Source organism: Rhopilema esculentum, chromosome 13, assembly GCF_057945365.1.
Source record: "Rhopilema esculentum isolate cy_ngs chromosome 13, ASM5794536v1, whole genome shotgun sequence".
In the NCBI taxonomy this organism is placed as follows: domain Eukaryota; kingdom Metazoa; phylum Cnidaria; class Scyphozoa; order Rhizostomeae; family Rhizostomatidae; genus Rhopilema; species Rhopilema esculentum.
Window position 1 is genome coordinate 2025586 of NC_142827.1, and position 27819 is coordinate 2053404.

General features: G+C 36.5%; 3 protein-coding genes across 3 annotated transcripts; 2 read left to right on the forward strand and 1 right to left on the reverse strand.

Annotated features, from left to right (window-relative positions):
• Positions 1–474: 474 nt before the first annotated feature.
• LOC135691667 (uncharacterized) lies at positions 475–3874 on the reverse strand. The gene is made up of 5 exons (XM_065209604.2): positions 3538–3874; positions 2827–2976; positions 2071–2166; positions 1241–1349; positions 475–855 (listed from the first exon to the last, which is right to left on the reverse strand). Exons 1-5 carry the CDS (start codon positions 3772–3774, stop codon positions 752–754), a joined length of 696 nt encoding a protein of 231 aa, XP_065065676.2. The 5' UTR covers positions 3775–3874; the 3' UTR covers positions 475–751.
• A 1412-nt stretch (positions 3875–5286) lies between these two features.
• LOC135691665 (polycomb protein suz12-A) lies at positions 5287–18917 on the forward strand. The gene is made up of 14 exons (XM_065209602.2): positions 5287–5567; positions 6711–6757; positions 9820–9896; positions 10376–10465; positions 11522–11577; positions 12068–12180; positions 13142–13400; positions 13895–14151; positions 14979–15350; positions 16039–16184; positions 16495–16587; positions 17308–17413; positions 17958–18037; positions 18497–18917. Exons 1-14 carry the CDS (start codon positions 5480–5482, stop codon positions 18711–18713), a joined length of 2001 nt encoding a protein of 666 aa, XP_065065674.2. The 5' UTR covers positions 5287–5479; the 3' UTR covers positions 18714–18917.
• Positions 18918–20307: 1390 nt separating this feature from the next.
• On the forward strand, positions 20308–27614 carry LOC135691666 (C5a anaphylatoxin chemotactic receptor 1). The gene is made up of 3 exons (XM_065209603.2): positions 20308–21672; positions 24323–24569; positions 25901–27614. Exon 3 carries the CDS (start codon positions 26088–26090, stop codon positions 27300–27302), a length of 1215 nt encoding a protein of 404 aa, XP_065065675.2. The 5' UTR covers positions 20308–21672; positions 24323–24569; positions 25901–26087; the 3' UTR covers positions 27303–27614.
• Positions 27615–27819: the final 205 nt, after the last annotated feature.

Here is a 27819-nt window from a genome sequence, read left to right on the forward strand (position 1 = left end):
GTATAATGTTAAGGATCTATTACTGAGTAAATTTCAACTGGCTTACTGTCAACCATAGTTTTCTTACACTTTATCCTCCAAAAAAATCCTTTTATTTCAGTTCCTGTCTACAAACCAGAGTATATTTCAGAACTTGGATGAAAATGTGTCAAATTATCTAAACCTTGTAAAAAATTGTTCTTATATCTGAATGACTTGTTAATAGTAGTACAACAAAAAATTAGAAAAATTTTGACAATCTTTTGTTTTGGAAGATTTATATTTTTCCTCTAAATATTTATTCAGAAAAAGCTAAATTGAATATGAAGAACCAGCTGTAATATCAAGAACAAGTTGTAATATCTCATGGAATAAATCTAATTCCCAATTTCTTTTAAAAAGTAAGCAGGTTACTTAAACACAGAAAAAGTGTCAAGTTTTCATTTTTTTGCTATGATATAAATATTTTAACGAGTATTTCTCGCTACTTTAACAATTTAGTAAAAAACTTATGCAGTACTAATATATAAAATAATTATTAGCCTTGTCCTCTAAAAGAATAAAAAAATTAATCTAAAACCACTGGCCTAATGTTGGATTAATACAATATATGCATTTTCTTAACAAGCTTCGTATAGTGCTTGAAATTTTGTGTGAAAACTAACCTGTACAGATAAAAGAAATTACATATATAATAGTTAACCTAAGTTTTACTCTTTTTACAGATAAAAGAAATTCAATTTAAATGTAAGAAACTTCCTTTAAATCCCAATCATCCAAATATATTCTCATTTGTATCTTGTCTTGTTCTCTGCAACACTTTATTTCCTGAACACAATCGATGTGATGTTTGTGCTGCTGGTCCAATATAGGCTCCTTGAAAAAGAAATTACATATTACTTCAACATCACTTTTCATCAAGGACAGTCCAGTCCCATCTCTAAACCATTGTGAAAAGGTGATTAGCAAGGTGGTCACTATATAGATTACGATATATTGATGTCATGACAGGGGCAGGATCACAATTCCCCCTCCCTTTCTTAAATTTGTTGGATTTGTCTAAAATTTTGAAAGATAAGTTTCTAAAAAAAGAACCTTGCATTAGTATGCTGGGGTTTTTCAAACTTGTGTAAAATATGTTTGATTTTTTTCCTTTTTCTGTGGTGCCCCATATTTACAATTACAATGACCTTGTTCTCATGTCTGTGAATCCTTAAAGTATTTTACCCCAAAATTCCAAGAAAGAAAACTCAATACTCACCAGATATTATATCAAACTTTTCGGGTTGCTTCTTGATTCTTGGAAGTCCACAAGGTATTTTTTTGGCCAGAAGATTATGCACATTGTCATATGTTGTTTCATGTGTGACCTATATTTTTCACAACACAATGAATTTGGTAGTACCAGTCAGGGTTGCTTTAATAGATATTAGGATTAGGGGGGTTGTGAGATTATAAAGGGGACATTCTTTTACTCATGAATCTTTGTAGTCTGAGTCCAGACTTTACTATCCATTGTGAATGAGAGCAAATACGGAAGGAATTTTTGGCTCTCCTTGGCAATGGATAGTAAAGTCTGCATGCAGGCTAGACTCTTTGTTACATATTATAGAATACATTTTAGAAATTACTTGAGGCAGTCTCTTCTTGGTCATCTCAGAAGCTCTTGATCTTACCACAAGTAGTTTTGATATAGTGGAATGTCCCTAATTTAATTCTAGGGAAGGAGAAATTCACAATGTCCACCAAAAGTCATCATCATTTGACTCAAAGGCTTTCCTCTCCCTTTGAAATTTCAGATTCTGGGTAGAAAATTACAATAAATGAAGGTGGGAATAAAGACATTGTTTCAGATGTTAGCAAAATGTTTGTCTTCCTTCCGAACTTTTTTTAATGGGGAGGGTGATCTGTTCATTTGAAATAAGTAAAAGGATGGAAAACATGCATTCATTAAAAGCGCAAACTCAGCATTTAAACTTGTTTTGGTGGTCATTGTATTTCTGTTACCTCTGGTTGATATACCTCAATTTTTTAGGAGGAACTTTAACTACTTGTAAACTCTGATTATAGGACAGAACAATTATTACATACCTTTTCAAAGCCAATATGTCTTAAAGATTTATCCATGTGATGACCTGCAACAACTTGGTCATTCCATCTTGTTCTGTCTTGATGAAGCTTGCTAGCCTAAAGAAATGTCCATATAAGAAACATATCTATTTTATAAGAAACCCTTCCACTGACAGAAAATGAATAACTTGTAGCACTGGTTAGGTAATATTTAGAAGGTAGGTTAACATTGTCAAAAGAATTATGCCAAGCAAACCTTGGCTGCACCATATTTTTGTTTGTTAGAAAAATGAAAGGTGCTTGTGTTGCAGTGTTGCCTGAACATTTTCAACCGATGCAAACATTTCCATGTTGCACAAGCTTTCTTGAGATCACATCCTAACAGGGCCTCTGACGAAGGGGGGGGGGGGCAGGGGGCCATGGCCCCCTCACTTAATTGCAAAACAATAGAGCTTTTTTCAAAATCTTTTGTCACAAGTATCAAATTTTCCCTTGGCCACCCGACTTTCCAATCTGTGTCAGAGCCCATGCTTAACCATTAAAAAACTAATGCTCAGTTCATTTTAGGATGGGGAGAATTTACATTATTTTGTTTCTTGGTGTATCCCTAATCTAAAACCTTGCTGGAAAATTCCTGCATTTGACAGGAGCACCCCTACCTTGGGCAAATCTCATAGGGGCTGTTAGTCCTACACAGGCAAAAGGCCATCATCTGATGCAGTATGTATCAAGATCTTTTTACCGTGGAATTTGTTAAAAAACTAGCACGGTACTCACTGGTATCAATGGCTTCTTCTCAAAGGATGTCATTGTTTGTGTGTTCAGATCAAGGCTTCCTGTCGTGCCAATTGAGAAGTGTGAATGATGCAATGATTGGCATTTGTACGGGGGTCTGCTTCTTGGAATATTCTGTTTTATTGAATGTGCCTAAGTGAGAGGAAATCATAATAACTATCAGTAAAAACGTTCTTGTTTTGGTAACATGAAATCCGAATGGGATTTTCCAATTTCAGTTTTGATTAGAAAGCAGAAATGAATTTGTTATGGGCTTCAGAAGAGACGCAACAAAAGGCTTAAAATCCAGAAAATTTCATCTGCAGTTGCACCCTTGCCCTACCAAAATTTAGCAAATTTCTTTATTCAACTATTGTTTTGTCCTTATCTTGGCACTTAGCCCCTTGCCCGTCAGCTCTTCTTACATCTCTAATTTCAATGCATTTCCCGCCACTCTGACTTTAAACAAATGATTGTATTTCATGAACATCAATAACTTTTCTTGACCATTATAAGAATTGGTATGTAAGGTTACCCTGGTTATGTTTATTTTCAGACGAAAAAGCATTCCAAAAAACTCCAGTATTTCTCAATAAATAATCAGCATTTATCGTTGATAACAACAAAATTGAAAAGGGGGAATAAAAGAGGCTTTGTGTTGAATAAACCTAATCTGTATTCAAAAATTCGATTCCTGAAAAAGAAAAGGCAAACCTTTTGTGTTGACGTTATGTATTCAAGTTTAAATGGTTTATCTTCAAAGCACAGGGTCGTTCTATGCATTGGCCGCGACCCCCTCAAGTACTTCCCAGTTGTTGCAGATAACGAAGAGCTCTCAAAATTTGTCCTGGTCCTTGCTTTGTACGGCAAATCAGAGACTATCGTTATGTGGTTGGAAGCATTGGTGAGAATAGTTGACTCGTGTCCTCCGAGCCTTACTGATGATTCCATTATATCAAGAATATTTTCGACATTTTGCTAATCTAACATAATTCGTCGTCGAGTCGCCTGCTCATCTTTCTTCAAGGCCTAAGCAACTGTAACGCTAAATCGGTATCCATGGTGCAGCCTCACTTTCATTCTACTACAACTTCCGGGATCTATTTTTGAAATTACCTTTCCGGTTGACAGTTTTCCTCCAAAGCATGTGGTGTAAAATTTTGTTTTCAAAACACTCAAGAAAAAGAAAACAAGCAAAAATGGAGAGAAAGGAGTGCGGGACGTATTCATAGAATAAAAAGAGACACGGGCTGGGGGTCTTCGAAAAGGTTCGAAGTAGTTTTATGAAAACCAATGAAATGGGCGAGCAAAGGGCGTGGGGATATTCTCAAAAACTTCAAAAAATTGCTATTAGATACTATATAGCTTTTAAATACAACGGACCAGCAATATAATACATACATTGTCCAGAACCCTTACTTTCCGCATTATTTTATTCCTTTTCACGTTTTCATTTTATTTTATCTTTCAGTTCTTGTTTTTTAAATGAATGTTAGATATGATTATTCAATAATGATTAAACCTTTGCAAAATTAAATGCCTTTCTTAGCATATTGACATTTCACCATATTTATTGTGATGTTGACTTGTAACTTTAATGTTCTATTTTATTAGATAAAAAATGCGTCACCGACTCGAAAGCTCTTTAGAGTTATTTCATATGTTCTTCGGCACTTTTTAATTACCTTTGATGTAATTTACGTGTTTTTAATTACCAGTGCTGACGTAGGGGGGGGGGGAGGGCTCAGGGCGGCTCAGGCAGGCTGATCCCTTGTTAAAATTCAAAGAGATTCTGAGCGGCGTGATTGTGAAATTTAATTTCTAGTATCGTGAAAGCGTGATTTGCAATTATTTCACGCGTGATTCAGCATGGATACCTGGTACTCCCTTTAACCGACCTTAAAATGTTTGCGGAAGTTATTCTGAGTAGGACAAGAACGAGAAAATTCCTTCCGATAAATTATCAAGGAAGTGATATCTTTCATTCAGGTATAGAAGGTCCAGGCCGGGGAAAATTGATGACCTAATGAGAAATTTGATATACCGATCAAATAATGAAAATAAGACACACTGCAAGCGCAGATAACAAACAACAACAAACACAAATGAATTAAGGTTGGCCAATAGGAGTAGACAACAGGCGTTCGTTTTCACCTTAGGATTCCATTGGTAACATTCACAAATAAATTAAAGATATTCTTATCCCCTAAAATCAAAATTCATAAAATTTTATTGGATCTGACGGGGCCTTTATGATCTGCATCGATACCAAATTGAATAACATGATCATCTGAGGATTTCGGCAGTTTGAGGATTTCGAGAATTTGAGGATAACTGATTAACTGTTTCCAGTCGGCCTCCATCTGTCATCTGCCACTATCTGCGGTGGTCTTCAAATACCAAATCTTGGTTTCCCGCCACAAATGAACAAAGAATTTGCATAAAAGAACAAAATGACAACATCAACAACTTCGAATGAACCTTTGGGCACAATAGGCCTTGGCATGGCCGCACCGAAACACTAATTCGAGGAACTGCGGCAAGCAAAGGTCGCCTAAATAACGCACAACACGCCAGTTTGCAAGGCTGCTAAGTTAAACAGCAAGATAAACAATTTCTCGGTCTCTTTTATGAATGCTCGAAGAAGAAAGGAAAGATGGCGGAATCACCAAACCCAAGTCCAAGAAGACTGAAATTTGAGCAGCTTCGCGCCGATTATGAATTGTTTCTTCAGACTTTTGAAAGTAAGTTAGTTATTTCTTCAGTATCATTTCCAACTTAGTCTGTGGAATTGGGAAGCCCACAAGTAAGTATCACCATCTATCTGAACGAATTATCTTGCTTCTTAAACACTTTTTAAGCTCATTTTCATCAACAATCAATGTCACAGTAGTTTAATTTCAAAATAAATATGATATCATAAACAAAAAATGAAAATATACTAAGATGTTTACCTGAAATTGATAGAATTTTCAAAATTTGTTAAATTAGCTCATTTTCTTGTCATTTTGTGCACAAAACATTTCAATAGGATTAATGAATTTAACAAGTAACAATACATATTATTGCTTTCTCCATTTCACATATCGCAATTGCCCAAAATCAAATCTGATTTCCAACCATAAAAATGCCATAGGGAATTCAAATTAATCAGATTTAATTTAGTTAGCCCACATGTGTAAGTTTCTGTTCAAAACATCATTCTAAACATTCTAATCAAGTCAGTTATTCTAAACAATGTGCACAATTAAGCTTTCACTGTACAAAATAGCTCAGTTGCTTCATTAACACCAGCCTATTATTCATGCATAATTAAAAAATCACACAATTCTCACACATTGTGAAGGGCTTTTGTAGATATATTTTGCTGTCCTTGCTATGTTTTTATAATAAAAGAACAACTGACTAAAGAAGGGCAAATATAGAGCTACAGGTTTAGAAAAGAATCAGTTTGATTCATACAACTGACTTTTGCTTCCAGTATTGTTAAACAAGGTTGGATAAATATGTTGTCATTATGTTTCTTTTATAGTTTTACTTTTAGCCAGGTTTCATTTTCTCATATTCACTATATTTCATAAAGTTTTTGTCAAATAATTTATACCCAATGTAGAAACAGGTCCACATCAGCTACCTAAACTGCCTTAAGATAACATGTACAATGTAAATTATGTATTTATGTATGTATATGTAGGAAAATTCTCAATATTATGTTAAACTTGGGACAGTTTTTCTCATCATATATACGTTCTCTCAAAAATCTTGACTTCCTGATTTTCCAGGAAATTTTGATAAAGCTCTGGCTCAACATAGCTAGATAATCCATGACATTTCCAAAGTTGATTAAATTTCCAGGAAACCACTGATGACTTATTTCTTTCCAACAGAGCCTACACAAATTTACAGATACTTGAGGAGCAGACAAGCTCTTTCAGTAAGTAAACAAAGAATTTTTATTTTTTTAATATTCCTGGTCCTAGAGATCTAGTCACAAAATCTTTTCTTGTGCTTAAAATAAAACTATATTTTCTTTGGTTTGGATTGAGTTTATTTATAGTTTTGCTTAGAAGCAAATAGCTTTTGACAAGCTGGAAATGTATTATGTATGAGTAGCATAGCGTTTCCTCAGTTCAGAGTCTTTCCAGTGGTCAGAGTTGCCAACAGGTGCATCTATCAAAAGCAGTCTGCAGATATTTGGGTTAGTAGTCAGAAAAAAGTCAGGGGTATTTGCTGTGTCTCCTGCAAGATCTGGAATCTGAGAAGGCTCTAATAACATTTGTTTTATATCATTTGCAATGGCAAAGGCCTCTGCATCCAGACTGGCAGGGTTGATAGTACCAGAGGAGTAGGCTACCCAGTCGGGGATGTTTGCACATCAGAACAAAAAAATGCACAGACCCCACCAAACTGGCATAAATGGTAGCCCAGGATTATTCACCAACTGATAAGGCAACCTCCCAAAGCCCTACCAATGGGTTTGGGCCTCTGTACTATCTGGCAGAAATCCTGCAACTCTACCCTTGTACTGAAAGTGACAGAGTCACGAAAGGCACTAATAGATAGAGTGGTGGAACTACCCCAGACAATGAGGGTCACCTACCATCTGCAGTGAAATACAAAATTCAATATTTGACACCCATCATGATGTTTGGCTTTTGTACTCTGATTCAAGCAAGCATACTGCTTATTTCAGTTGGATCAATTTCAGGTGCTCAAAAACTTAGTGATATATACTGTAAAGGAGTTATTGGATAGATGCTTTTATCAGGGAACCTTTGAGGAAAAGAAAAGTATTATCACTGCAGGTAAGCCTAAGCCAGAGCTACCTGGACCTTGCACAAAAAATGGAAGCAGTTATTTTTTGTTAGACGTTGCAATGTTTTGCAGTATGAGAATGCGGACTGGTGACAACTGGACTGGACTGGGCTGGTTCAACTTCAAAATGAACTTTTTTGTTGGTCTTGTATCTATTCTCTCCAGAGAATGGAATGTAGAGCAAACAATTTGGCAACTGGCATGAAAAAGCATGAAGAAACCAACAGTATCATTGACTCTTTTTGAGCTGAAAATGTTCACAGATTGACACACTCATTGACTAACAGATGAGGGAACAAAATACTACATAACAAACAGATTAAAAAACAGTTTTGAAATGTTTGATAGACATTGTTTGTTTTCTTGGAGCTGGAGAGTTCTGCCCTTCCGGCAAGTACTAGCACAACTCTGTAATGATGACCAGCATGTATTTGATGAATTCTGGAAGTCAGCAATCACTAGCCATGAATGTTCTCAGCAGCCAGATAATTTAACAAAAAAAGAATAGAATTTGGAGTTCAGGATTATCGTTGGATTTTCTCCGAAATCATGGACAGCATCTGTGGTCAGATTGATACCCGTTATACCTCTTTTGACCAGTTGGAATTTCGTAACCTCCTGCATCAAGAAATGCACGACAGCTATAAGAAGGAGTTCTCCACGACTCAGGTCAAAAAATTCAAAGAACAATCAAGTAGTTTGTTCAATTATTCAATGAACAATCAATTGGGTGGCATGTTTGATACGATCAAGTAACAAATCAAGTATAATCATATCTTCATCTGAATTCTCCACAAAACTTTCTTTTCTGAAGCTTTCAAACTAGCTACATTGAATTTGACCAAGCACCACAGCCTCTGTTGAACGCTCTTTTTCCAGATAGAAAAGAATCCATACCTACCTAAGATGCACCAAGGGACAGGACAGATTATGTAATCTGAGCCTCATTTTTATTGAAAGAGAACTCCTTCAACACTTGAACGAGATTAACGCTCTCTATAATGCAGTTATAACTAAGTTTTTAAGTAAAAAAAGACTTCTTGAGCTGCTGCACAAGTAGGTTACTGGCTTGTTATGTTTTCTGAATTTTCCTGCACTTTATAGAGCCAAAACCACCAGTAATTTATAATGTGGATTAATGGCATAAATTTTCAATGTCAGTACTTTCTTTCTAAGAACATAGCTGTAACAACGCACCCTCCTTTGCTTTCGACCCTGACTATGGGTATAAAATGTACAGTATACATTTCACTTATTTGACAACGTCCATACCAATATTGCTGTAGTAGCAAAAATTGACATATTTTTATTCTCATAATTTTCATTTCGAAGTGTGTTGTAGATGTTCTGTTTAGACATGATAGAAATTATTGTAAAAAGTTCCATTTTTTACTATCAGGTGTTGTAAAAAGCTGTAGCTTTTTGTGGGCTTTGCCCCCTGGTCCTCAACAGAGCTTTGCCCTTGACCCCACTGGGTTCTTCCACAGGCCCTAGACCCAATACGACATACCCACTCCTGCAACTCATGCTGCGCCACTCTTATAATACTACTGTCATGTATATATTAGCTTCATTATTCACAGCTCAAATCCATTGATATTAGTGACCATGTTGTCAAGTCACTAGTCTGATACCAATGGTTTAAATAACATCTGAGTGTCATAAATTTCTAAATAAAATATTTCTTAATTTCTTAATTGTTTGGTCAAGATTTTCAAATATTAAAATGACACAACTGAGTTTTGAAATTTGCATTTAATTTGTGTTGCACATCTTTTCTCAATGGTGTATGCTTGTTTTTAAAGTGTCTTGCAACAGGCACTCGTGCAAGCATTTTTGCATCTCTGCTAAACACTTATGTCTGCCACAGTTATTTAAGTTAATAGCTTTGTTTGAAGGTGGTTTATGAGTTTCTTTGAGTCTAGGGATTCACTTCCTGTTCCTCTAGGGGGCTAAGAACTGCCTGAAGATTTTTCAGTTTGCTATGCACTTTGTGCTCCCTTTCAACACTAGAAATTTTGCTTATTTTTTAGTTTTTTATCAAAACCTATTTTAGGTAACTAAGTATGCTAAATACTTCAGCCTCTGATTTATGCTTAAGAAACAGTGACCATTGTCAGAATCACTGAAATCTTATCTTTCATTATTAGTTATGATGTTGTTTGATAATTTTTTTCATAGCCACTGTACTTGCATCGCTCTCTATCATACATGAAGGATAGAAGGACAAGTCATGCAGACAGTTCAAAAGAAAGAAGGTATGCAATAAGAAGCTCATCTTCAGTTTATCAGTTTTCAATAATATGCTGAATAGTTTTATGATAAATATCATTTTGGTCCAGTTTAAACATTTGATGATAATTAATTCAGAAGCTGTATCTGCAGATTTTCTAGTGAAGAAAGGAGCTAATGACATTAACCATAAAATGCTTTATAGAACAGTCTTCACCCAATTTACTGCTCTATAAGTCATTTCTGAAAGCTAATCTAATCTAAAGTTATAGTACACATAAACTTTTGGGGGAGGGGGCACTCTTGCCCCCAGTCCCTATCCCTTTGTTTCTTTACACAGTTAAGTGCTAGCATTTTGATAATCCATTGTAGTTAACCAAATTAAACATACACTGAAAAACAGATCTCTTGGTCAACAATTTTTTCAATTTTTATTCATAGAATCATAATTCTTGCTGTTAAGTTTGATGTCACTTTTCTTACATTTTCAATGTTTCTTTATAAGAAAAAAGTTCAAACTTGATGATTTACTGGACAAAAGAAAGGCACAGCTGCAAGAAATAATGAACAAGACTGATGATGATGAGTTCTCAAGGTTTATTATGTTTGTTGTGTTCTATTTTGTAACTTAATATATTTTTCATTATGTTTTCTATATTTGACTTTTGATAATTTCATACACACAAGTACGTCATTTTGGTGCCCTGACCGTAAACAGCACTTAATTAAATACCATTTGGGTAAGCTATTTCTTATTTAACATAGCAAGCGTATCCCAGACTTCTTGAGAGCAAGAGACAGGTGCCAACCAAATATTTATTGCTCTCAACCCCAGTCTCTATTCTCCTCTGAAGACTTCATTGTTGTTTGTCCATGTTTTCAAGGTCAAAGTTGATCAAGATAAAAGATCAAGAAATCAATTAAATTCGAAACGGTCTTTTGTTTACAATTCAGTCAATACACCAATTCGACTTACGGCCTCGTTTTGAAAATTTCTCCTAACCTAATTATACGACTTTTTAAAGCTCAAATTTGGTTTTATCACCACAATTTTAGGCCGGATACAATTTTTCATATTGTTTGTGCTTGTATTTTAGATTTTACGGAGAAATGAAGTTTGAAAACTTGTAAGGGATTTGACCGCAAAAATCATTCGGGGGGGGGGAACTTTACCCCCCTAGTCGCAAATCACGGTCAAATCCCTTATACAATTTTTATCTTTTTGTCGTCATAAAATCAATATCGTGAGCAATACCATAGTGAAAACTTCAAAGTATACTTAAATCATTGCTCGCAATCCGAATCTGAGGTCAAAAATTTTGTACAAAATAATTTGAAGAAATTTTCAAAATGAGGCCGTAAGTCGAATTGGTCTATTAAAATATGAAAGAAATTCAGGAACAATGCAAAATGACGACGATAATCAAATGTAATGAGATAAAATTTTCAAAATAAATTAAATCTAAGGAACCCTAATATTTCGCCCCGGCATACCGGGCTTCAACAGAGTAAATGAAACGAACGAATAGAAATATGCACATGATCTGTATATGATATGAAGAAGCTATAAGTCTTCTATCCAAAAAAGCCATATTTTGTAGTTAAACCATCAGATCCCAGTGTCTGTAGTTCAATTCCCATTCATTCTTAGCAATCAAAATGAAAACTTTCTCAACATCACATTTGCTGGGTTCTTCCATGGTCCAGGTAATTCTTTTATTTATAAGTGTACAATTTACCTTTAATTTCAGCAAACGTATTTGATCAATGCAAGTTAATGCATGCTATTCACAAACACAGTTTTGCTATTTGATTTGAAGTAACCCTATGATTGTTAAAAACACACATTAAAACTCTCTCAGAAGAATGGTCTTTTTACAGGAAAGCATCAGTAAAAAATGAGCTCCTTTTTTCATCATGATTTGCTGCATGCACTACCAGGGTGAAATCAATCAATGACTTTTTCAACCATGTGTTCCATAATTAGGAGAAAGTTGTTTAAGTGTTTCATCAGTAGATAAAATTGTTTTTCGCTGTTGCAAGTTCTACAAGGAATTACGAAATTAGGCCATACTATGCTTATTTGATGTAAGCACGTTTGATTATGAAGCATTGATGCACGTTAATTTAAGGAAGCAGGGGATGCCGTATATTTTCAGGTCTTAGCATTCTAAACTTGAAAAACAATTTTTTCCAGAGTTTGGTGAAGAAATATTTAATACCAGTGACTTAAGTAAACAAGCCTCGCTAAAAGATGAGTTTGTGGATGTAAATTTGCAGCTGATGAAAATTTTGACAAGAAAAAAGAAGGTATTTGAGATATTTTGTCATTTGTTTTTGTTACACACATTTATGTTTGGTGCTAGATATTCATTTTTTCAAAAGTTTTTTATAGCTGACTTTCCACTGAAACTCAGCGTCCATTTGCGCTATTCCTATTAAGAAATATGTGACGATTTCAGTCATTTCCACCTAACCCTGGCTCATAGTTCTAATTCTAAACTTATTAGCGTGCGCTAAATACCGCACAAGGGTAAGCTTTGAAGCGCATGCCTTTTCGCCTTGCATATGCCAAAGGCGTAAACACGTACGTTTTCTGCGTGTGCACGTGGAAAGCTTGAAATGATACGCAATAAGCTTTTTCAGTTCATAGTTTCCAGACATGCCGTTGAAGAAGGTTTTCCTTGCCCTCTTACTTGTACGGAGAAAAAAGAAATGAAATAGCAAAAGTCGCTAGTATATTTCTCTGAGAAATAAGGCGCACGGGTATATGTTGTGATGTAATGCGTCGACTATTTGAAATGTCACATGTCATATAATTTTAATCCATAAAAAATCTTTGTTTCATGTCACTTTGATCCAAATCAAGATTAATCTAATCTGTGAACATTATTTGATTTTTTCTACATTTCAGGATATAGGTCTGTCCATACTATTTTCTTTTTAAAAAAATTTTTTCAAAAGCTTATGACAGTATGATTGTTACATTCTTTCAAAATGGACACTAGTGGTTTCCAGGCATCAGCGTTTAACTTTTAAATGCATGCACTATTTTTCAAGGCTTTGTACAGGGTTTTTTAAAGGTGATTGTTATACCCCATTTGCATACAGCTCGTTTTTCAGAATTGAAAACGCTTGCTTACAAGTGTAGGCCAGCGTGAATTGCTTTTGATGATAATCACGTGACCACAAACCATTGTTTGTTTCTATATTCCCATAATGATAGATATATACATGTTACAAAGCTCACGAGATCAAAATTTGCTTACAGGGTGAAGAGTTCCCAGTCGATTCACTTGATCTTGGTCGATGTACATCAAAGTGGAATCCTAGTTCCCAGGCCCTTTCAGCTCCAGCGTCAAGCTCTGTTTCCATTCCACGCAAGGCTTTCAAAGAGGAGGGCAAGACTGTCAAAACGCATATTCTCTCTATTCAGGTGACTGTGCCAGTTTCCAAACGGGGAGCTAAGAGGTCTTCCAGGAAAAAAGGTGGTTCTGAGGACGCAAGTCAGTCAGACAAGGACGCTGAAGGTAAATAAAGTGCTTAATGCATCAGAAGGGTCATAAACATATCGTAGGTTATGCCCTGCTTGTTGCCTTTCGGTACGCTGTACATAAAGTAGACCGGTGAAAATGCCATAGCAGTTAGGGACTACGCCCAAGCAGGTTGTAAATCGTCATTGCTGCCTTAGATAAACTCACCTATTGCGAGTTTATGAAAACTACTGATAACAAGTCTGTCAAAAAGTGCTTGATGCCGCTTTAAGTAAGACAGGACTATTTTAAGTTGATGCTCCGAGTATTGACTATGATTATATGACTATGACTATGATAAACTATAATTTTAGAATTTTTAAAATTCTAAGGAAGTGCAACGCAGAAATGTTTTACTTCTATTCACAATAGACTAGATTTGGAATAATTTTTGTCATACCTCCTCTTTGTATTGAAGAATTGTCTTGTCCTCATGTAAAAAATGAAGTGAATTGCCAAAACTCAGTTGACTTTTGGTGTCTTATCCATAGATTCCTCAAGCACTGTGTCGGAGCCTCCTACGAAGAGGCCAAAGATTCTGCTTTCAGATGGTGCTGATGACGTGGCCTCCACACCTGAATGCAAGAAACGCATTTACACTGCGGAGCTCATTGTTTTTGACAAGCATAAAAACTGTCTGCTTACAAATGGCGAATATGAATTGCTGCTTCATAACTACTGGATGCAAGACGGAGATGATGAGACCATACAGAAGGGAAAAACATGGGAAAACGGATTCAGGAATAAGGTGAATTTTACGAGAGGTCTAAACGACGTTAAGGACTCCAGTGCCGTAGCAAAAGCAGTTTGATTAACCATATAAGCTTTGTTAATTGGGCAGTTAACACACGGCTGGTTTTATTTATTTATAGAGACTCTAGAGGGGTTTGAATATGGGAGAGAATTCAGAGAGGGGCAAGAAAGAAACATTATGCCTTAGCAGTTTGAGATATAACACCACGATTTTTAAGAATTTAAGACCAAAATTATTTTAGTTATTTGCCAATCAAGCTGTCATTCTTTCTTTGCAATTTTCTTGACCGTTAAAGGGAATTTCTCATATCCACATCGAACAAAGGATACTAAATTTTGACCGGTTGTTCTAGGAACACTTATTTCTTATGACTGCAGGTCTCAAAGGCTACCAGAATATTAAGAGCAGAATTGGTTCAAGCACATGCCATTGGATGTCAGAGATATGACGCGAGAAATCATCAAAACAATATCGGGGGCTAAACAGAAATAGGAGCATGTTTCAAATTTCTCATTGAAAAGGAAGGCTTTTTAGAAAGAACGCTGGCCAGACTAGAAACTTTGTTTCCTGCGCGGACAGGTTTACTCTGAAAATATGAGACTGCGCGTCTGAAATTAACATTCTTAGCTATTGGGAAATGTTATTATCTAGAAATGTTGCTTCGATGGTTTAGAATTGCATACCCTTTGTTTACCCTACCTTGTGTTTTTTAAAGGCGAATTACTCTTAGAATGTTTCCAAATCATGAAGTTACTGTGTCCATTAATCAAGGCTACATGCTTTAAGATACTTTATGTAATAATCATCTGCTTGGTTTTCAGCTTGGACCGTTTGAAATGTTCGCATTTGGTCCAACGATCAAGTTCAAACTAGCCTGGAAGGACAAGCCTATCGCGCCTTTCCAAACCAGATCAGTTTCTCTAATTCAAAAGCTTTCAAAGCAAAACAAAAGCAAGAAAGGCCAAGAAACGTCTGAGTCTGTATCAAAAGAGCAACAGCAGCCACAACAACAACAGCTGAGCGTTCCTTCGCAGCGAGTTTTTTATCAATTTATCTACAACAACAACACAAGGCAGCAGACCGAGGCTCGGGATGATTACTACTGCCCATGGTGTTCCCTCGATTGCATGAAGTTGTATAGTTTGTTAAAGCATCTAAAAACTTGTCATAGCAGATTCATTTTTATGTATACGGTACGAAATTGTCTCCTATAGCTCTATTACTTTTAGATGGCTTTCTTATCGCCAGGCAACTTTGTTTGCAACCTATTCGACATTGAGTTATCAAGTATGTTATAGAGGCCTTGAGTGTAGCTTTATAAAAATATATTTTTAGAATTTTTGAATTTCGATCACATTATCTGAAAGAACACCAAGAAATACTTCCAATTATGCAAGATCGGTCAAATATGTCTAAAATCTGATGAGATATGGTTAATGAAAGGTTTGAAGTTTGCTTACTGTTATTTTGGCTCTGTTCATAACTATGTGCACAGAGACCAAAGTGCAAGAGGTTTGATGGGGGGAAGAGCCTGTGCTCATGAGGTAAAATCTCAGCTCATTTCAGGTTAAAATCCAGCATCAATTTCTGCTTTACTAATTTAAAAATTGCTGGGAAAAGCAGAAACAGGTAATGCTGATGTATTTTTCATCCGACACCCGACAGAGTATAGAAGTCGGATAAAAGGGTAAGCGGAAATCCATGCATCTATGTGCAAATCAAAAGTAACACGAGAAGAAGAACAGTCCGTTTGATCGGTCCCTAGGCCCCTCGTGCGAAAAGTACTTCAGAACAATATATCTCAGCTTTTCCGGTTTATTTCAGATGTTGCGTTACCAAATGTTTATTTACTTCACTAATTATCTTCTTTGAATCTTTTAGTCGTTATCGAAAGGTGCTCGGATAGACGTTTGCATCAATGAAAATTACGGGTATTCATTTGGTGGAAAGAACAGAGTCATCCCATCTGGAGGGCTCAGTGGATTTCCAACTAGGAAACAGCCTGTAACTGAATGTATAGTATGGAGGTATGTCATTAAATGATATTCAATCGGTTTCTAAAGATGCCTTTACCTGGCAAAATTGTCTTTTGCCAGGGACAGAATCTGTTTTCAGAGTTTTGGAACACTACATGATGTCCCTATGCAACCTTTTTAGGCATGTTTGACCCGCTTTTATGACATCATGAAATCATATCAAGGCCTGAGTTTGTGGTTTTGCTTGAAGATAAGATCTACGTCCAATTTTTGTGTGGTAGAGTATGTTACACAGAGAAACTCGTAAATAGGTCTTTGGTCTTTGTTTCCTTGTGCTAAAATGACCTCATTTTGTTTTCAGGCCACACAAAGATGCCGAAGATCTACAGGAATTCACAGAGCCTGACTGCACTGATATAGATGGAGTAAAACCGTTTTTTAAAGGACATGATAGGTAACAGCTCCAGTTGTTTATGTTAAGTTACAATATGACTTTAATATATGGGAGCTTTTTAAGCACCAGTGTACATGAGTGGCTCGTGGTCACTCTTATGTCGGCTGGGAACTGATTTTCGAAAAGCTTTTGTGACAGACACACAATCATTTGATCACTTGGTGATGAAACTCATTCACGGGTGATTGTGATACTGGATGTATGTGATTAAATTGATTTTTCGCCAATTTTTGGTAGCTTTTATTTGGGTGGGTTTTCCCCTTTTTAAAATGTCTAAATGTTAACAGATTACATGGAAAAATAAATCTTTATTCTTTTGTGTGCCTTCAAATTTAACTAGATTCTGAATACACTCTCGAATCTTGTTATTATTAAACATAAACCTTTCAACGATTCGCTCGTAATATAATCTTTGACATGATTTTGTATTTAACGCAATCAAATGCAAGTATCCTCTGATAAAATGCAAAACGTTGAAGACTGAATTAAATAAAAGGAAAAAAAGGAAGAATATTCATTAAATGAATAAACCATAACTTTATATAAAGAAAGAATCGATGACTAGTTGGATGAAAGAGCAAAAGATGGAATAATCATATGCATGAAAGAATGAATTAGCTAAGTAATTTAGTTACGTAGTGAATATTTGCATAAGTGAACTAGTGAGTGAAATGAATCAGAAATCAGCTGTTAATTGATTTTAATGATCTTCAATTTTAGAGTTTACTACCATTCAGATGGCTGCATCCCGATGAAAACATCTGAAATAGATTATAACAGTGAACACGATGCGACGCCTGATTGGCTGAAATCCCAGATGGAATACGTATGAGACATTGCATTGTCTTCTCTTTTGTTTACTTTCAGTGTCAATGACGTCATAGACGACATTTCTCAAGTTGAAGCTTCAAATCGATTTTTATCAGCAAGCTTATCTACCACTTTCTAGTTGTTAGTTTTTGCTTTTGGATGCCAAGAACTTAATAAGTTATTTTTGGTTTGTGGGATGTGTAGCAATTTGCGTTTTTCTTTTTTTGTTAACCGATTTTCGCTGCAAAACATTTCAAATCCTCCTGGTTGGCTACGACGTGTTGATCGCTCAATTTAACTGAGTTATTCTTCGAATTTGGACTAAATTGATGCTAAATTGAAACTGAGTTGAATTGAAATTTTTAACAACGAAATGTTGATCGGAAGTTTTATGAAATGTTTCTATTTATCAAATCGTTCATTTTTCACGAGCTGCGGTCCTCATGAGTGCTCGAACCATTGAGAAGCTGGTCTCTTTGTCTTTTTCCAGTTTATGTAGAGGAACATCATTTGTTATGTTTATTCCATTCTTTGGTAATTTTTGTATTTTTTTTCCAAAGATGATAGACGAATTTACTGATGTAAATGAGGGTGAGAAAGAACTAATGAAAATGTGGAATAGTCACATTATGAAAGGATGGTGGGTTTTTCTTATTTTTCATATTATCATTTATTACATTTTGTTTGTATGATGTGTTTGGAAAAACAGATACATATACTGTATTTTCTTCTTTCTACCTTGCGTCGGAAGGTTTTTAGAACATTGAAATGCTATGCTTGTCGAGAAGTGTCCCGGTCTGTTACCACACCTCATAATTCCTACATCTGGAATTACAGAGAGCTGGCGATGCTCCTCACTGTGAATGACACTTTTGTTATGCCAGGATGCATAGATTTGTAGCCTGTGGCCCCTATTGATTCCTTTTCGCACCTTGCCCGAATTGCACTTCTCTGTCACTTTTAAAAATGTTTTTGTAATAGAACTATAGTAATAAAGAAAGCAATTTCATTCCTGTTTGTAGATCCCTTTCTCAGCCTCATTTATAAATAATATAAAAATTACATCCATCTTGTGACGTGTTTCTCACTTCCTCCCTAGTTATATATCGGATTTTCAACTGCCGCTTGCGTGTAAATCGTTCGTCGAAGAGCATGCTCGTGAGATAATGGAGAAAAAACTGGCGAGAAATTTGCTACTGCATCTGGTAAACCTGTGTGAATTCAATATGATTAGTCAACCAACTATATTCTCAACAATGACTGTTTTTAAAAACATTGTTTCTGATTCAGGGCACGGGGACAATGAAAAGATTTGATAGAATCGTGATGGATTTAGGGACATGTTTGGAATAGTTGTAAGATATTCGCTTGTTTTGTGTAAAGTTGCCGTCAGTTTGACATGAAAAGAAAAAAATGGGAGAGACCAAAAAAGGAATTGGTGTTGATCAGATACGGAGAAAAGATTATGGAGAAGTTCAATGATAGTTTAATGTGGGATTTGTAAGTGAAAGAGGAACTAGAGACAACGATTTGTGCAAGAGTTAGGTTGGGGGGTGATCACTGAAGAATGAAAGAAAAGAGAAGGAAATCTAATTGTTGATAATAAGGGAGAAAGGTGTAACTTATGTTATTTAATTGAAGGGGTGGATACATTTCTAGCATGGATCAGGTTTTATCTTGATAACGAAGTTTTTCGAAGCAAGATTCAGCGAGTTGTTGAAAAGAAAGTTGATGATGCAATCTTTAATTGCATCAAGCGAAAAAGAAGAATATTAATTTCGTTTTTCTTTTATAGTTGACATTGTTGCAGTGTTTGAATAGCTTAGCGTTGATTATTCAAATGTCTTAAAACTTTTTTACCTTTAGCTGCCAAATAGAAATTATTTCATATCGAATTTACAATTCCCCTGTGTCGGTGGCATGAGATGAAATTTTCTCAAGAAATTTTTATCAACTGTGCAATACTGTTGCAGGCTTTAATTTAGATGATTCCAAAACATGCATGTAAAGTACAAAAATGAACGATTAAGTAGTAGAAGTCAATGCATGTGTTGTTTCGCACATGTAAATAAATCGCGATGACCGTTTTTAGCTTCCCGGAAGTAGGAAGATTTCTTAGAACTGATAAGCATCTAGAAGCATTCATTTATAAGCCAAATGCATGTTTTTATTCTAGATTTGTTTGGAACTGCACTGCAGACTATGTAAATAAAGGCCTTAAACTAGGAGATGTATAATGTTGAATACTTTCGGTATTTTGAAAAACATTCTGTTCATTGAATTGATCATTTATCACTAAGTTTCATGCTCAGTCATTTAGGCCATAGGTTTTTTAATTTCGTAGTGCTTTCAAGTCTTGATACTTAAGCCTGATTTCTAATTACAATTTTTCTTGCTTTTATCTGTTATTTAAAGTTATATGTTGTATTTTGGTCACATTGTTAATCATACCTTCCATGATTTTTTATTCGTTGTTATCTATTCTTTTGTTTCTAGACAACTCTAGAAGTGTGTTAATCTTCCTTCTTCCCATAAAGGCAAACTTGAAGCACCCACTAAAGAAATTGAAGTCAAGATGAGCCCCTATTTATGCGTCATGCGTGTTTTAGCTAGGAGTGGCCCCTGGGCTTGGTATTTCTAATTTTTTAGAATTAATCTAATTGCGTCTTCTCAATGGAATGCAGCCATGCAACTGCCCCATGAGTATATATCTCTTCGCAGTTTGATAAATTGTTCCCTTATTCCTAAAACTGGTTTACATATAATATTTTCAACTATTCCAGTCTGCTCTTTGCTTGCCAGTGCTGTTGTAAACTGCTGTTTAGTTAAACCAATTCACATCTTTTTAACGAGCATGCAGTAATTAAGAGGGCTCGAAGATTTTTATCTTCACAGTTTTTTAGCGGTGCAAAATTTGAAAATGGCTTTGAAAATCGCACAGAATTTACAACATAGTATTAGCAAGGTTTTTATATGCCACTTCTTCTTACACTAGGAAGAAATTGCAAGTTTTCTATTGACCAATTGTTTGGTCCACAATATTGCCAAGTTTACTTTAAAATGCCATGGATTTGTAATACTTTCTTTCGGTTTGAAAGTCCGAGTTCCTTGTGAAATAAACAAGCCATCACAAAATGCTTCTTTTCTATTAATCCTCGTATTGTTTACAGCACTAGGAGAGCCCTTCCATTCGTTCAAAAGTATTGCGTTCCTACCACCCAAAAAAGTTCCGTGGTTAATAAATTCACGTGCCAGTTTGATTCTGGACGCACAACCCAAAGAAAGGATAAAACAAGTTACCTTCAAACATACGAAACAAAACTGCCCCTTAAAGAGAACAGCCTCCTCGATCTTGAAGGTCAAAAAACCCTGTTGAAACAATTGATTCTGCTTTCGTACTTTGCTAATGCTAACAATGCATAGAAAATACCATATTTCTTTCTAAAATCAAATGTTCCATTTAAGAGTTCTGGAAACCGTGCTCTTTTTCTGTTGTTTTTTCTACTGATATGGACGAAATTCGATTCAAAACTATGCTGACTCACATTTTTTCAAAGACAAAAATCAGCCCATCCAAGCTTTCATTCCGTAGCATCATGTCATAAGCTTCTGGCATGAGTTGAATCGGTCTGATCAAGTCATATATTTGAATGCTCTTGGCTGTTTCGTTGCCATGTCGGCTGTTTTTGATCATACGTCCGAATAACTCTGTACCGTAATTGTGAAGTCACCAGATTATTTTCCATATGAAATAGCCCCCTGTGAGCATTTGTATTCCATTTGTTAAAAATTCAATTTGAACGCATTCTTTACGTTTTAGCATAAACTGGTCACATGTCTTGCCTGCTGGCATTAATCAATCTAGCAACCTTTCCCATTGTGAACCCGCGCAGTCTTTATCGACTATATTTAGCTCTCATGTTTACTGCTTCGCGTACCCTTGGGGTTTTAAGATGGCACCATCGTCAATGGCATGGGTAAGATGCAAATTGACAAGATGAATGAATTCCGCGCTCTCGCATGTAAAGCAGGCTATTCTTTTAAATAAACGAGGCATGAGTTGCGAATTCCTCAATCAAGAATTGGAAACTGCCTGAATCTTCCTTCGGGCAATAATCATCTTGGCCAGTGCCCATTAACTTTGTGTTTATAGAGAGTGTGCAAAAAGACTCAATGTGAAAAGAGCGTTTGCAGTTTATGTCCACGTGTTCGTAGCAAGGGATGTCTTTGAAGGAATATAATTGTCATATTTACAAAACCGTCGTCGGAGAATTGGTAAGTATTTTAGTTTCGTTTTCATTACAGTTTCCGGTCGGTTACGGCTTAGACCCCGTTTACACTGTCCCGTGCAAGTTTGGAACCGTGACAAAACTGTCGCGGTTCGCCCTTGCGTTTACACTAGCACTGTGGAACCGTGACGATTTTGCTCTGCTATCCGGAACAGTTTTGACCCTGCTTTGAAAGCGAACGAATTTTGTACCGTCACGGTTCCGTTTTTGAACGGGACAGTGTAAACACCTATCCGAGACGATTTTGTCACGGATTCACAAAGAGGTCTTTTGTATGGCTGTTTCAGGTAATCGAGGCTTTGATTGTGGCGTAACTACGTTCTCAAATTCTGAAGAAAAGGAAATTCTGAAGAAAAGACGACCACAGAAAAGGCTTGTAGTGTTTCCCAGTCCAAGCCTTGATTGGACTTGGCAGTTTTGTAGTCTAAAATAACACTGAAAATTAAAGCCACCTTGTCTTTCGTCCAAGTAAAGTTTTAATCGGCTTTCCGCTCCATTTTAACTCACAATAAAAATTCGATTGTTGACTACAGCGGCAAAATAAAAGCCTTGGTTGACTAAATACAGCTTCTTCTAAACAATGTTCTACCATTAAATTAAGGTCGTACCGGTACAGTGTAAACGGAACGGCTAAACGGAACAATTTGGAACCGCGACAGTGTAAACACTTGCGAACCGTAACGGTACAAAATTGTCCCGGGACAGTGTAAACGGGGTCTTATGCAATAAGGTTTTTGGTTGTCGAGAAGTGAAAAATCTAGATAAACCCAAATCTGGGTTACATTGAATCTGGGTTCTAATCTGATTGATTTCAACTTTTACTTATAGTGTATAGAGCAATTTACGTCACATAAAGTAACTTCATTTACACATACCGTAAATCCTCAAATTGCCCTTCCCCCCCTCATCTAGAAATATGAAAAAAGGCCCTAGGGGTCTAATTCGACCGGGACCAGGCATGGGCGCATTTGGCCGCCCTTGTCCCTCCAAGTGACCCGACTTGCCTGCATAGATTAGAGGTACAAGTAATCGCAGCTAAAGTCTTTATCTTGACTTAAACTGTCAAGGTGTCTAAGTATGTTTCAGTTCATTAAGAACCGAATTGAAGGCCTTACTACATTTATAAACCAAGTAGAGAAGTCATCAGACCTAGAGCTGTTCTAAACTTGATGAACCATGCCAAATCAGCAGAAATCTGTCAGGCCCGTCGGAACCGGGGGGCTTTGGGGGCTGGAGCCCCCAAATAATTGTCAAACTGTAGTATGTTTCCTTTATAACAGTGCACTGAATGAGATGGAAAACAACGGACAGCCCCCCCCCCCCCAATATGAATTTCATTCCGACGGCACTGTCTGTAGCGACCTCCCAAAATATTAAAATCGTTCGTTGGACATACCTCACCCAATTTGAAACATATTAGACTGATTTTGTATGTTTAGAGGTAATTCGTGGTTTTCTATCAGGATTTATGATTCAAATTGAAAAGCTCTAAAAATATATGTTTAAGACGTCACATTTTAAAACTCTATTGTCACTGCCCGCCTATCCTTCATGTTTCGAAAATTTAAAAAGTTTCGAAACCAGAAAAGGGAGACGGTTCGAAATTAGACAAAATAAAATAACTTAATCAAAGCTCGTATGTTCAAGACAACACCAGGAAGATGTGCCTGAGAAGACATTCACTTATTACACCTGCCTACCAGATTCAAAGAAATGAGTATCTTTAATGTGCTAAAGCGTGATGTTACAAAAGCACCAAGAACTATCGACCATTTATGAGCAAAGACGTAGAGAACGGAGGCACAAGGGGGCTCCTGCTCCTGGTTTTCAGAAACAGAAGTAAAGCACCTATTTGCCAAACACGGAGGTGGCCCCTTTGTGCCTACACGTGCCCTAACCCATTTTTAAAATGCTTTCTATGACTTTGCTTGTCAGCCCTGGATAATGAATGGTCCCTCGTATGGTGTACGATACTCAATACAAGTTAAAAAGCAACCATTTCTTGACATTTGATGCGTTAGGATAGGCCGTTTATTGAGCATTGTATCGTTTAACAATGCACTCCTGAATGTAAGCAGGTTGCTCGAGCTAAGAACCTCAAAGCTTTGTCAACACTCTTTATCGTTGTAGAATTTTTCCTTGCAATAAATGCTGTATATTTCATGCAAGTTAACCGAATGGCTAGGTCAGTGATCAAGTTGATGGGAAATCGATTTTACTAGAAGATAAAAATTATCTTTGGTTGTTGAAGAAAGCTTAAAATTAGCATTTTGTTATCAAAAATAAACTATTTGTTCTAATCCTTGTGGAAGCAAAAAGAACTGCTTTAAGCCTTGAGAATTAATCATTTCTTAGATTTCATTAAAACCGGCCTTTCTCTGATCTCTATAAAACAATTTTTCTTATCAGCAAGGTTTTGAGTGAGTTTCGTGGTCATCGTTTGTATTAAAATTACAAATCATCTTGATATTTATGTTGCCACCGTTATGCAATTTTGAAGTGTACAGATAATTAAAAAAATAATTTTAGAAGATAATGTATCAAATTTTGCTTTGACATTATCGTGACAATGTGGCTTTGATTTCATGCAACCCGGCTGTTAACGAAGACTTTAATGAAAACCGATGCATTTCTAGAAATAACATGTTTAAGAAGGAGCAAGCCGAGGTTATGGTGATGCTATATAAGACGCGATTGCAGCGATTCAAGGATGAAACAGTGAGCGACATCCTGCTGAAGGTGATCATTTACCATGATATTGATTTGCTCAAAAACTGCTACTACATATGACTTGATCAAACTCTGCTGCTCAAGAATGATGACATTTTAAAAACTCACGGCTGATGGAATGCAAGAGATTGATAAGCACATTGATTTAAACAGGTAACTTTGATAAAGCTGAGTATATTGTTTGTGAGAAAGATATTTTTTTAGAAGAATTCATGAATGTGCAAATTCCAAACTGGAAGGAAATACAACTACAGCTTTGTGATTCGTTTTTACTGTGTCTTTGCTAGATCTTAAATTTTAGTCTTGTTAGTATAATTTTGGAGATCGAGCTGTTCCAGTTTGTTGCTTACCCACCTTATTACCTCATTAATTTTTCGAAGAGAAATGAGCTGAGAGAAGGGGAGGGGGAGGGGGGGTAAGTCTCTGTTTATATGAAAAGAAGGACAATAACCTATTGTTAAAAGTAATGGAAGGACACTGGGGCTGGATGTATGTTGAAGAGACCCACTAGTTGGTATGTTAAAAAAAATTAATCACTTCAAAGAAAGAACCCTTTTTTAAGGGAACTCGTAAGAGCCTCAAGCCTCAAAACAAGTCAAAACAAGAAACGAGCTCAAAACAAACTGGGGCTGAGGCACACGTTTTATGACAAAAACCCATTTACAAGATACTGCAGAAAAAGAACACAGAAATTTAGAAAACTCAGTAACAGCCTTCGTATTGATCTAAAGAAATAATGAAATGTCTAGAAACAATTCAGGTGGCACAGAGGACCGAATTTCTGTTCAAGAGATTGACAATGTTGAAATGCAACTGATAAGAAACTGATATTTTCTTAACCTTGATTCAAATGTCGCTAAGAAGCTAAAAATCTTTTATGACCGGATTTATCTGTTGTTAATGTTGTGAAAAGGAACGTCTGAAGATGGAACGAAATAACGAAAACATAGCACACGGCAAGTTTTTGTTTGACTCTAAAGCAATATCTGTTTTATTTTTAACATCTATTACAATGTTGCCTGCAGTAAGAAATTTTTCTTACATCTGAAGTTCTCTAGCTTACACCCCAAGAACAAAAGAACAGTGCAGACACAAAGTTCTTGGAAAATTGAGATCGGCCTACCTTAATCAAAAGTTTACTAGTCTTTATAAAAAGAGAAAAATCCCCTTGACAAATTTTTTCATGCTTTGAGAGATTCTTTTGCAGTTGTGTCATTCGATTATCCTTTTGGATAATGTATAGAAATTTTATCAATGAGACTAAAATCACTAGCAATAGGAACGAAAGGGGCAGGCAATTATGAAGCGATTGTAAGCAGCCTCTCTGCTAAAAATATGGGTGAATATTAGACTAAAAAGCGTTTTGGTAATTGTCCACAAAAAAACTACCGATAGCATGTGAATACCATTCTAGAACCTGTTCACCCTTAAATACCTATCACAAATCAAATACATTTAAAAACCATTCCAATTCTAACCCCTAGGTGCGATAATTGAACCACCCACAGTCAAGAAGGAGGATCTTTAAACATATGCAAGGTACTGACTTCTTTTTACATGTTTACTTTTCGAGCACCTTTCGATGCCGTAACATGATGGACGGATGACCTCGAATTCGTAATATCGACGACGGCATTGTGGCCTTGATATAGAAAATAAGAAGGTCGAAACATGAATGATACAAGCACTACCTTTGCTAGCTTGACGTCGACAACCGCAATGTTTGTTTCGCCAACAACAATGTCCAATACCAATACGACATTGACTTTCGCCAGGAATAGCGGCAATGCGACGGCTCCGCTCGATATATTCGCTTTAGTTTGCATGTTTCTCCTCTTTGTGATAGGTGTTTGCGGCAACTTGTTTACGATCGCCATTCTTAGGTTCGTAAAGAAAGGGCCTGCGACGGCGTACGACCTAATGCTGATATCACTCAGCGTAAGTGACCTTGTTTGTGTCATTGTTGTGCCTGCGATGTTCGCATACGGAACACTTACAAATTTCCAAAGATGGGATTTCGGAATGGTAGGATGCAAAGTTCTGCTGTCAGTTTTGCCTATCAATGTAACTATTTCGCAATGTATTCTAATGCTCATGTCTGTCGATAGATATCGCGTAATTTCGAAACCATTTGCTCGAAACGGCATTACGAAATCGCGTACGATCGTGTGCGTGATCTCATTTGTGTTCCTTGGGACTCTGCTAGCCGGGCCTAAATTTCACGCATTGGAGCTTCATTCAGTCGAAGGTTCGTCAAAGCAAATGTGTAATCCAGTAGGCCACAAAAACCTCTATACGTTGTCCTACGCTTTTACCATGTTCATTCGCGACATCGTGTCGACAACGATTATAGGGATCACAGGACGCAAGATAGGCACGGCACTAGTCACAAATTCAAACAATCTGGCAAAACATGGCTACATGGGCACGAAAATGGCCAATAGACTTGATCATGTAAACAGCACGCGTCGAATGCTGCGTTTAATGCTGGTGGTTTTCAGCGTCTGCACGATTCCGCTCGATGCTTTTCAACTTTGCTTTTACATTGCTTTGCAAGTGGACGGAGCAAGCATCAACGCGCAAGTTTTCGCGTGGCTTCGCAGTGTCAATACAGTACTGTATCTCTTTCAAACTTCGAATGCCGCTGTAAACGTTTTCATCTATGGAGCGCGGCATCGCGACTTTCGTCCGGTTTTGGAGAGGATCGGCGCGGCAAGAAGATCCTTGTTCCATGCAATTTTCTCCTGTGCCAGTGATGGAAATCTTACTCAAAGCCGTCAAAGAGGAAACATATTTGTGCATGGTTCACGACAGCAAACTGTTCCAGGTATGCAGATGGTTGCGCTCAACACCGATGTCGTTTCTCAGCGCGCTTCAAGTCGGTGACTGGCTATGTCGACGATTCTGGAAAATAGATCACCAAATGCTAAATCGGTCACCAAATGTTAACTTTATTGAATAGTGTTGCCCTAAAAAACGGATTGAAAGTAGAAATAGATTTATTCGTCAAGGCAAAAAGTTTATACTCTCTTCATTTCCTTATGGACTTTCCTTGTGCAGGTAAACACTGCTTGTAATTTTGTTAGTGTTTAATACCTTAAATAGGTTTGAATTGTTAGCAACATATAGTTTGAAATAATAAATCCATATTCAGCCTCCTTGTTTTTCATTTATATGAGTATAAGTTATATAAACAAATTCTATTGTATTGTTATTTATCAAACCCTTTAAGTCTCATATATCGTTAACGTAAGTAAAACCACTTTACCCGTACCAATGTCAGTGGTGGCGCCAGAGGGGGGGCAGGGGGGGCTACAGCCCCCCCGTCGGAGGAGGCTAGCCCCTCCGTCGGAAGATAAATTATGCTTGAATTTTTTTTGTCGGAGCGAATTTTTTAAGTTTT